This window comes from Gracilinanus agilis, chromosome 3, assembly GCF_016433145.1.
Source record: "Gracilinanus agilis isolate LMUSP501 chromosome 3, AgileGrace, whole genome shotgun sequence".
Lineage (NCBI taxonomy): Eukaryota > Metazoa > Chordata > Mammalia > Didelphimorphia > Didelphidae > Gracilinanus > Gracilinanus agilis.
Genome location: NC_058132.1, coordinates 16067048 through 16078643, shown reverse-complemented (window position 1 = coordinate 16078643; position 11596 = coordinate 16067048). Strand labels below are relative to the sequence as shown.

The following is an 11596-nucleotide window of genomic DNA, read 5'->3' as shown; positions in this document are numbered from 1 at the left end:
CAAAGCATGGTATCGTAGAAGGATGCTAGACTGGCTGCCTGAGAATCTGAGACCAAATCCCATCTTTGCCATGGACTCTCTGGGTCATCTTGGGCAAGTCCCTTTTCTCTTCCTCGGTCTCAAATTTTGTCATTTGTAAAGAAGGCCCATTGGACTTGATGGCTTTTGAGATCTCCTGGTGGTTCTAGATCTAGGATCCTGTGACTAGCAGAGGGCAGCCCCAATTCCGCCTTGAGGCCTTATGGCAACCAGCTGGGCACATGATTCAGAAGGGAGAAGAGCCAAAGCAACCAGCCTCCATGCTCATGCCTCTGGACCAGTGCCAGGAAGATGGGCAGTTTGTCAGATCCCAGGGACGGTTAATGAATGTGGACAATTAGCCCAAGTCAGGTGCCAAGAAGAAAGGGCTAATAGAGGTGGAAGAGAGGAAACCAAAGGAAGCTTGGGAATGGAATACCATCAAGCCAGACCAGATCTTGAAACCTGGGATATCTTGATGAAAGAAGTTGACAAAGCACTGGGCCAAGTGGTGCCTGAATGCCTTTGTTTATAGGAACAGCTGCTGTGGCAACCTCTTTACTCTCTTCTTATTATCTTGAAAGTACAACGGGTAGAGCAGGTCTTTGTCCTTTGCTATCTAACATTTTTTCTCAGTGATTTGGATGAGGAGAGATGGGATTTTTGTCAAATTTCCAAGAGGCAGAAAGCTAGGAGAGAGAGTCAAAATATGGGATGACAGAGTCAAAGTCCAAAATGATGGGCTAGAAGGTTTAGGATCAAATGTTAGTCATTTTCATTCTTTTCCTGGCATTCAAAATCCCACTCATTCTAAATCCACATATTTACTTCCATTGAGTCCTTCTTCTCTATGTCTTGTCCAAAGGAATGAAAACAAGAAAGATCAAACCATTTGCTGAAATTTACTTAAACTACAGCTATAGAAGTCCCTAGAAGTACTATTCTAGTAACCTTGCCAAAAAAGAAAATGAAATTGGTCAAATATAACCTTATTTTTCATTTAAAAATGTAGAACAAGGAATGTGAGAGCTGGGAGGGCCCTTAGCGTATAGATCATCAGACCCAGAACCTTCTGTCACAGAAGGGAATCTTCTTAGAACCCAGAACACAAGGAAGCAGTTTGGGGTAGACTATTGGACTTCGTTTCAGAGACTTCCTCTTGAGGTCTAACTTTGTCATTGGATAAATCTCAATAAGTCATTTAATGTCTCCTGGTTTCAATTTCTTTAACTGAAAAATGAAAGTATTTGACTAGATCATCTCAGATTTTTGATATTTTTTGTCCCAAGGACCCTTCTAACTCTACTGGTCTGCATTTTGTGTTACAAGGTGCTTTCCAGTTTTAACCATCTATGTTCAAAAATCTTTTCTTTCTCCTGCATTTTCTCTTTCTCTGCCTGCTGGGTCAAGGATTTCAGTGAATATGGACAGCAACCACAGTCTCAGCTAGCTAGCTATAGTGGTAACTGATGGCATCTCAACCACTTTGAGGGTAAACTAACTCCTCTAAGAAGGATTCAAGGAGACCTGTATCTATCTCCCCTTCTTCCTGGTCCCAATCTCAATCTTGGTCTGTTGTTGATCATTTGTTTCAGTCATGTCAGATTTTGTGACCTCATTTGGGGTTTTCTTGGCAAGGATATCAAAGCAGTTTGTTAATTCCTTCTCCAGCTCATTTTACAGATGAAAAAACTGAGGCAAAGTGTTAAGTGACTTACCCAGGGTCACACAGCTGGGATGTGTCTAAGATCTGATTTATAGAAGATGAGCCTTCCTGACTCCAGACAGAGTACTCTATCCCCTGCACCACTTAGTTGCCCTAATCTTGATCTAGCTAAGGGAGTTAAGCTGCATAAGTAACTGTCCCAGACAACTGACTCTATCCGAGTTAGGGATGGTTTCTAAAAGGTCCTCAATTGCTATCTAGACTGTTTGTTTATTTTTCACACTGAAATTGATTCCAGGGAGGAACCTTTTGAAAATGCACTAATATGGGATAAACAAACAATTGAGACTTTGGAATATACAAATCCTGATTAGGTCTGATAAGGCATGATGCATTGGATAGAGCTCTGGGCTTGGAGTCCGAAAGATCGGAGTTCAAATGTGACACAATTAGTTGTGTGATCCTGGATAAGTCATTTAACCCTGTTGGCCTCAGTTTCCCCATCTGTAAAATGAGCTCGAGAAGGAAATTACAAAGCACAGTAATGTCTTTGCTAAGAAAACTTCAAATGAAGTCATGAAGACTCTGGACATGACTGAAATGACTGAATGACAAGGATCCCTTAGGTGTCAGGGACCCCATTTATCAATTCATCAGTCATTCTGGTTGTTGTTTTTCCTACAGGCATTCCTTCCCCTCTCTAGAGAAAAACACCTGGTAGTTAGGATCTAACATTCTATCACTCTTAGCCCAGCACACATACAAATATTCAGGTGCACAAACATAGCCAGAGAGCTCCTAATCAGGAAAGAAAAAGAAGGAGCAGGATGGCTTCGTCAACCTCTTCCCCCAGGCATGACTCTGTGGCTGCTTTGGGGTGAAGGGGTTGTCTTCCATCACTCCCCACAGTTGGTGAATATGAACCTGCCTTTCATTCAATCCTAGAGGACTTCTTGGAGGATGAGGCCATTGTGAATTCCTCCGGATGTGGGAGGGGAAGGTGCTTTGTTAGAAGATAGAGAACCCAAAGTGAACTTGGAGCACAAGGAGCCTTTTTAAATTAAAAAAAAATTTTTTTTTTTTTAAACCAGGGCCTCTCCCAGGGCAGGAATCTGGGAGCAGGCTGGGTGCCAGCCCCACCCAGAAAGTCTAATTAGGAAGGGTGGGGTGAGGTAGGGGCTTAATCCCCTAGGGGCTGGGCAGAGCAGCTTCCGGAGGCTGGGGGTTAAAAGGGGAGGCTTGGTCTAGGGGCAGGGAGCAGAGGACCTGATAGCCATCTCAAGACTAGGCAGTGATCCAGCTACCCAGAGCCTCTCTCTGAGACACTATCCATGACCCCCTGGTAAGATTGGGGGCTCTCCCTCCTCAGGGATGGGACAAGGGGAGGCTTAGAGTCCTTCAGAGCCAAAAGGTGGCAGTGGGTTTGGAGGTGGGAGAACTGAATTTCTTGGCCCATGCTGTGTGCCTTTGGGCAAGTCACTTTCTGATTTTCAGATCCGAAAGAAAAGCTGCCCACCCGAACAAGACCTGTAGGGAAACGGTTGGCTGTTATCACATTTCCAGCCCTCTTTGGGCTTCAGTATCCCTCTGTGGACCTTAGGGAGACTTCTTGCCAAGTCGGATTTTAGGATGGCTGAGGAGACGCTAAAAGGGGCTGTTATTATTCTAATTATTGCTATTATTGCCACAATTAGTGTATTCTCCTACCCTGCCTGGGGGCCCTATTTAGCGAGTTATCAGATGGAGAGGCCGTTTAATCAGCGGGTTGGGGGGGTGGGGCCGGGGACTGGGAGGCTCTCTAGTTTCCGGAGCTGAGCTGGGTTGGGCAGAGCTGGGGGTGTCACTGGGCTCCCCAGCCCTGAAAGAACCTCTTTTCTCCCTCCCTATCCCCAGCTTCCAAGCATGAGGAATAGAAGCTCCATCCACATCGCGTTATGGTTCTTGGTTCTTGCTTCGTGCAGGGGTAAGGAGATGATGGGAGTGGGGTGGGAGAAGAAACAGGGCTCCCCGAGAAACCGATGCCTTCAACCTCGACTTTCCGTCACCACCATCCTGCTACTCTATGGAGCGCATCCCTAACCTCATCTCCACCCCTAACTCCATCCTCGAAATAATCCTGCCTTCAATACACCACTTAACCACACTGCCACCCCTCTCCATCCCTCCCCCGGGCCCACAGCTTTTCCATCTTCCTCCCCCCACCCCGAGATCCTGCCTTAACGCATTTCCCAAGTCGTTATTCTCTTCCTCCTCCCCAATCGTACTTCCAGCCGTTCCTCCCAGCTTCAAGCCGACCCCCTCTCTTCAACTCTACTTTTCAAACTCAGCATCAGTCCGTAGCAGAAAGAGCCCAGATTTGGGGGTCGCTGACTGAATGTAGTTGTTCAAGTCCTTCAACCTTTCAGCCTCAGTTTTCCCATCACTAAAATGGGAGGGGTAATCCCTGAACTACTCACGCAGGGTATTGCTGGGAGAGAAGAAGAGGCTAAAAAACCTCAGAACTTTATAAAAATATGTTATTACTTCACAGCATTGGGAGAATTCAGAGTTAACGGATGTGATGTGCTTTAAGCGCCATAGATTTGGGAGCTATTATTATTGTTGCTGTTGCATTCCTACCGTCTAGTTTGCCCCTTTTCTTCCACCGGTTCACCAGTACCTGGCCCCTCCCCTTTCCGAGACCCGCCCTCCTTTTCCCCCCACCTTCTTTGGATCCCTCTCCTGGTTCTGTCCTCTGCCCCTTCTCCATCCCCATCCTTCTCTCTTTGGCCCGGCCCGCCGCCCTTACGATTCTTCTGCCCTCTCTCTCTCTCCCCTTTCGTAGCTGCACCCGGAACCTCAATTTCCCCAATCCCGGAGGCCCTGGAGGTCCCCAAGGTCCCGGAGGTCAAGGTTACGCAGTGCGCCCGTGGCTCTCAGCCTTGGCACGTCTCCCTCTTCAAAGACCTCTCGTTCCGATGCTCCGGAGTCTTGGTGGATCGCAGCTGGGTATTAACCGCAGCCCATTGCCAGGAAAGGTAAGGACCACACACAGATGGAGCTGGCCACGTCTGACCACGTGGCTGTTTTCAGGATAAATCCAGGTTGGAGGACCTAGAGCTCTCTGTGAACGGGGAGGGCAAAAGGAGGTGTGGGGATGGAATAGGAGAGGGGGTCACCAAGGAGAGACCTCCGACTTCATGAGGCTCCGCTGTAGACAGGCACACTGAAGCCCCGAGAAGTTAACTTGCCCAGTCTCCCAGGTAATAAGTGGAAGAGTGGGGAGACTAGAATCACAGGATGTAGGGTTGGGAGGGACATCCAGGACCAAGGACATTTGATCCCTCATTTTGATGGTGCTCCTCCTGACTCAGAGGACTGTGGCAAGGGAGGAGGGATGAAGAAGGACTGGCTGAGTTGGTGAGAAGATCTGAGAAGAGGAAGGAAGTGGAGTCACTAGGACTTCCTGGGGGTGGGGTGGGAATTTTATAGGAAAAGTGGTTTCACTTAGACCTCTCCCTCTGTGTTCTGTCTTGGACAGATGGCTCTGGGCCAAAGTTGGTGACTACCATCTGCTACTCCCTGATGGAGGTGAGCAGCTCAAGATCAGCTCCATCATGATCCCCTACCCCAAGTACAGGGCAGGTTCCGGCCCCTCCCTGCCTGCCCGCACAGATGAGCATGACCTCCTCATGATGAAACTTCGGCGACCAGCCATCCTGAACTCCAGGGTCCAGGTTTTACCTCTGCCCAGGAGCTGCATCCCACCAGGGACTCACTGCCAGGCTGCAGGCTGGGGGACTACCAGAGAACCCAAAGGTAAAGGGTCCTTAGATAGCCCATGTCAGAGTGGTCAGAAACCTGGGTACTGAGTGGGATGGTGGCTGGCAGCTCAAAGATCTGTCTTATGATAGCCAAGGGGATCGGGGCTGGCAGCCAAGATCTCTGGGTCTCCAACCTTGCCTTTCTCCCACCAGTGAAATACAGTAAGAGCCTGTCCTGTGCAGGAGTCACTACCCTGTCACCCAAAGAGTGTGCGACTTTCTACCCTGGGGTGCTTTCAAACAATATGCTGTGTGCCGGATTGGACAATGGCCAGGATGCCTGTCAGGTGAGGATTTCAATTTATCCAACGCTAATGAAGGACCTACTGTAAGCCAGGCTTGGAGATACCCAGATCAAATAGAAACAGCCCTTGTTAAGAGCAAGGATCTCATCTTATTCTACTGAGGGTGGAGTGAGTGGGTGAGGAGTATAACACACTCACCGAGAAATACAAATAGAGAGCACACAAAATGATTCTAAGGCTGAGAGAGACTGCTGGCCCCTGGGGGATCAGCAAGCGTTAATTAAGCACCTGGCATTCATCTGAACATGTTCTGGTCCTTGGTGATACAGAGATTAAAAATGATGGCCATCACCCTCAAGGAATTCACATCATATAGGAAAGATTTCACCTAGGAAGTGGTATCTGAGTGTACTTAGGAGGTAGCTGTGGATGAGCTGAGGAAGGGGTGCATCTCAGTCAAGGGGGACTGTATTCCCTTCTGCAGAGTTTCAGAGATGAGAGATGGAAGGGAGAGCCTAGCAGGCCATTTTACCAAGAAGGCTAAGCCAGTAGAGAAGGATTGGCTGGATGCAATGTTGGAAGGAAACAGAACTGAAAACATCAGAGCAAAGAGAACTCTTGATCTAGAACAGGGGTTGGCAACATATGGCTCTCAAGCCATATCTGGCTCTTTCTGCAGGAGCCATAAAGTCTATTTTTTTTTTCAGGCTCTGTTACAGGAGCAGCATTGTGAGCACTGTACGGCTCTCACGAAATTACATTTTTAAAAATGTGGCGTTTATGGCTCTCACGGCCAAAAAGGTTGCCGACCCCTGCTCTAGAAAATAGAAAATATTAGAATGTTAGTTAATTTAGAATGATAGAGTTAGGAGTGATCTTAGACTATAGAATGTTAGAAATGGGAATGATCTTAGATTTTAGAATGTTATGGTTGGGAATTGTCTTAGACCATAGAATGTTATAGTTGGGAGTGATCTTAGAACTTAGAATGTTAGATATGGGAATGATTTTAGACCAAAGAATCTAAAAGTTGGGAATGATCTTAGGCCTTAGAATATTGGATTTGGGGATGATCTTAGAACCCAGAGCATTATTATCCAAGCTGATCTATTCCTTTTAGATTTGAAGAAATAGACCCAGAGGGAATAACTTGTCCAAGGTCAAACAGGGAATTAAGGCAGAATATAGAAAAGCTGAGGGAAATGGATTTTGGTTTCTTTAAATTCTGAAGCCATCATTAGAATGAAGAAGATAGTCAAGACATGAAGCTCAAGTCAGGCTCTTTTTCTGTCTTCCTCTAGAGTGACTCTGGAGGTCCACTGATCTGCAATGGAACCCTTCAGGGCATCCTGTCTTGGGGTGATTACCCCTGTGGTTCAGCCAACCGGCCAGCTGTCTATACTTTCATCTGTAAATACACTACCTGGATTCAGAAGATCATTCGGAGCCACTGACCTCACTGAATCCTCTACAATCTTCCCAATAATCTTGTGACCCTCATGTCTTCTGTTCTTCCCATCCAGAACCTGAGGATTTGGCCCTACACAGCTTTCTGCCTCTGCTAGACCTAACTCTTGCTTGCCTGAGGATGCAGGCATTCCTCAGCTCTCCAGGCTCACAGATTCTATCTCCTCAAAAAAACAAAAACAAAAACAAAAACAAAAACAACAGGCATCTGGGCCCCCTCCATGGCCTTTCTCTCTTATAGACCCAAAGGTCTGGTCTCCTAGATCCCATGCCCTTGAAGAACTGGAGCATCCAAGTTCTCTTTTTCTACTTCAGTGAAATGGTCAAGCATTGATTCCCAAAGATACTAGTCCATTTAAGAAAATTATCCTGAGCATTAATCTATCTAGGACAGGGATGGCTAACCTTTTAGAGATGGAGTGCTGGGCCCCACTCCCCTCCCCCCCAGATAGAGGACAGAGTGCCATCCTCTACTCCCCACCAAGTACCAGGTGCACCCTGCTCCTCCTCCTTACCCCACACAGGGGAAGAAGAAAACGCTCCCATTGGGCTGCTGGGCAGAGAGGTGGGTGAAGTGAGGAATGTCCTCAGCAAGTGTAGAGAGAGAAAGGGGAATGTCCTGAGTGCTCTTCTCCCCTCCAGCTCTGCTGCCTGTGAGCTGTCCACCTTCCCCACTGTGTGCTTCCATTGGGCTGCTGGACAGAGGGGTGGAGGATGTGAAAAAACGTTATCAAGCACAGTGGAGAGGAGGAAGGCAGTAGCTTCACTGAGTCCCTGTGCCTTTCTAGTAACAAACTCTTGTCAGGGGAAGCAGGTGCTCACAGATAGTACTCTTTGTGCCATCTTTGGTACCCATGCCATGGGTTCACCATCACTGGCCTAGGACTTCAGTGACAGCTCCACCCCATCTTTTGGGATTTGTGGGTGGGCCCCTTACCTCCAACTACTTCCTCTCTCTTCTAATTTCTAGTTTCTTGGTGCTTCTCAATAACCATTCCACCTATCAGAACAGAATTCTAAATCACCTGGAGACCTAAAAACCCATCCTCCTCACTTCAACCTCTTCATACCCCTCACCACCCCAACTCTTAGGGTGAGTCAGAGCACTGTCAGTGCACCCTTGGAAACATTTTTGAAGCAAAAATCTTCAAAGACATTTTTAGGATTCTTGGAAATTGGGGGAGGAGACCCTTTATAAAACTCAATTTTCTTACAAATTCCTCATATTTTGGAGCTCTAATTTCCTAATACATTCTTGAGATCTTCTCAAATGAGTTGGTTTTTTGCCTGACCAAGCTTTTGAAAGTGATGGGTAAAATATGTAAAAAACTGAGGAAACAAAGGTTCAAGTACCTGGGCATTTCAATCTATTAAGCAGTGGATGTCAATTTCATAACAAATTGGGTCCAGGCACTGGTCCCCCCCAAATAGGAGGAAACAGATTTTTACATATTAAAATCCAACAATTAACAGGATATAAACTAGGATACAATATTTAGTTATCATTCAGTTGTGTGATTCTTCATGAGCCCATGGACCACAGCAGCACGACTAAGTCCTTCCATCATCCACTATTCCTCAAAGTCTCCAAGTTCATGCTCATTGTTTTCATGACACTATCTATTCATCCCATCCTCTGCTGACCTCTTTTCCTTTTGCCTTCAGTATTTCCCAATATCAATATTAGGCAATCTGATTTTGAGGCAGCTAAGTGGTACAGTGGATAGAATGCTGGGCTTGGAGTTAGGAAGATTCATTTCCTGAGTTCAAACTTGGCCTCAGATATTTATGAGCTATGTGTCTTTGGGAAAGTCACTAAACTCCGTTTATCTCAGTTTCCTCACCTGTAAAATGAGCTGGACAAGGAAATGGCAAACTACTCCCATAATCTTTGACAAGAAAACATCAGGTCAGGTCATGATGAGTTAGACACAGATAGGAAATGACTAAATAGTAACAACCAAAGATTCCTTAGAGGCCATCAATTCCAATTCCCTGGTTAAATTACTTCTCCAAGGTCATACAGCAAAACTGAATTTAATTGGTGTTTCTGGTTTCCACACAGATTGGAGGATAGTTGGAAATAGTCAAGTCATTTAACCTCTGAGTCTCAGTTTCCTCATCTTCAAAATGAGAGGATTGATCTCACTGACCACTAAGGTCTCTTCCAGCTCTAAATCTATGCCACTGAGGCCAACATGTTAATGTAGGCAGGTTAGGGCAGCCCCTTTTGGGGAGAGAAATAATGGAGGCATGAATATCAGGGGAGATTGAACTAGAGGGATTGATGAATATCCTTAAGCAGAGACCTTGACTCTAAAGGAAAGAAACTTCTTATGTGGTTTGTGTCCCAGAACCATAACAAAAAACTCATCTGGGACAAACTCAGTTTGATGATTAAAAGATAAAGATGTAAGGAGCCCAGAGGATAATCCAGCTTCTAATAAGGTCATGGCAGGAGAGGGCTGCCCATCCCAGTTCTTTACCCACTGGGAGTGAGTTCCAATCTCTTCTCTGTGCAATGGAAGAGACTGAAAATTGAGACTTAGCAATAGCAGTCACTAGGGTGAGGAAATGCCTACACCCATGGAAAACCCCAGAATAACCTGAACTAGCTACATTACTAATCTGACCTAATGAATGGAGTATTAAAAGGGAGCTGGGGGTGTGTGTGTGTGTGTGTGCAGCAGCTAGGTAGTCAGGAGATTGAGAGCCAGGCTCAGAGACAAGAGGTCCTGGGTTCCAATCTGGCCTCAGACATTTCTTAGGTGTGTATACCTGGGCAAGTCACTTAATTCCCATTGCCTAGCCCTTAACCTCTCTTCTGTATCAGAACCAATACACAGTATTCTTTCTAAGAAGGTAAGGATTTAAAGAAAGACAGCTGGGATTGGTTCACCTTTGATTGATGTTTCTAGGTCTCTTTGTCTAATTTACTACCAAACCCCATGACCCCTAACATCTGCAGCCTATTCAGCATCATCAGGTTAAGCTAATGATCATAGATTCTGCTTCCTCAGATCACTGAGCCACGGACCCACAGGTTTGGGTGAGCAGACTCCTATGAGTATGTTCACTTGGTTTCAATAAGCTCTGTAGTCAGTTGATGGGTGTGGGCTTCCCTCTTTAAAATACCTCACCCTAACAGAAATACTACCCAGTCTTTTCCTGAAAACCTCCCATCGAGCCCATATCTCATATTTTCTATAAGAGCAATCTGAGAATTTGCTAAATATTTTCTCAATATCTAGGCAATTTTTACCTATCATATTCCTCTGATTTATTAGTCCTGTCATCTCCTCAAAGAAGGAAATCATGCTAGTCTGGCTTAGCCTGTCCCTGAAACTCAGAAGGCTTATTGTGATCACTGCTGTTATTTCTAAATAATCACTATTTTTTTGAGAAAATGTTCTATCGAGCTGCCAGAAACAAATGGCATGAGGAATTCAGGAAAACGTGGGTAGATTTGTATGAACACATTTAGGACACTGAAGACAGCAGAACCAAGAGAACAATCTATATGGTGACTCAAAGGAAGGTAAGGGACAGATAGGTGGCACCCAAGTGTACAGAGCACTGGACTTGGAATCAGGAATACTCATCTTTATGAGTTCGAATCTGGCCTCGGACACTTACCAGCTTAGTGACCCTGGGCAAATCACTTAACTCTGATCAATTTCTTCATTTATAAAATGAGTTGGAGAAGGAATTGGCAAACCCTTCTAATATCTTTGCCAAGAAACCCCAAATGATGTCATGAAGAGTTGGACCCAACTGAGTAACGCAACATAGGATAAGCAGTCAGCATTCAATATCATTGGGACTCATAGTAAATATAATGGCAATTTTTAGTCTTAAAGGACAGATAATAAAATGTATTTTTCCACCCTCTTGGTGAAGATGTGACATGGTGGGGAAATGGCATGGAATGTTGTATTATGGGTCAGATGAGGTCACAGTTTCAGCTGATTTTTTATTTTATTGCTTTTCTTTCTGTCAAGAGAAGATCCTAAAGGGCAGGTCAATATTGAGAAGGGTGTATGATGTAAAAACAGAAACCAAAAAACCCAGAACAAACAGTGCATCAATAACATTGAAGTCAATATGTACTAGAATTTTTCTAGAAATTGAAGTCAAGCTTAATGGTTCATGGTTTATAAACCGTAATTTCTTTCCCTTTCTGAAAATTGGGATTCTAACATGTAAAAATACAACTAATTCCAATATGAAATAAATTATTTTAAATAGATAAAGAAGTAGTCTTGCCAAATTCCTTTTATAAAATAAATATGGTGCTGATACCTAAACCAGGAGGATCAAAAACAGAGAAAGAAAATTATAGACCAATTTCATTAATTAATGTGGTTGCAAAAATCCTAAATAGAATATTTGGTAGG

General features: G+C 45.0%; 1 protein-coding gene across 1 annotated transcript; it reads left to right on the top strand.

Annotated features, from left to right (window-relative positions):
• The first annotated feature begins 260 nt into the window (after positions 1-260).
• Positions 261-7404, top strand: KLK10 (kallikrein related peptidase 10). The gene is made up of 5 exons (XM_044668494.1): positions 261-341; positions 4544-4701; positions 5205-5482; positions 5641-5774; positions 7034-7404. The coding sequence occupies exons 1-5, from the start codon at positions 261-263 to the stop codon at positions 7184-7186; spliced, it is 804 nt and encodes a 267-aa protein (XP_044524429.1). The 3' UTR covers positions 7187-7404.
• The last annotated feature ends 4192 nt before the right edge of the window (positions 7405-11596 follow it).

Bases quoted from the DNA above. Each gene is read 5' to 3' on its own strand.
- KLK10 (XM_044668494.1), top strand. From the start codon at position 261: ATGATTCAGAAGGGAGAAGAGCCAAAGCAACCAGCCTCCATGCTCATG. The intron at 342-4,543 runs GTCAGATCCCAG...CCAATCCCGGAG, and splicing joins GCCAGGAAGATGGGCAGTTT to GCCCTGGAGGTCCCCAAGGT. The intron at 5,483-5,640 runs GTAAAGGGTCCT...TTCTCCCACCAG, and splicing joins GACTACCAGAGAACCCAAAG to TGAAATACAGTAAGAGCCTG.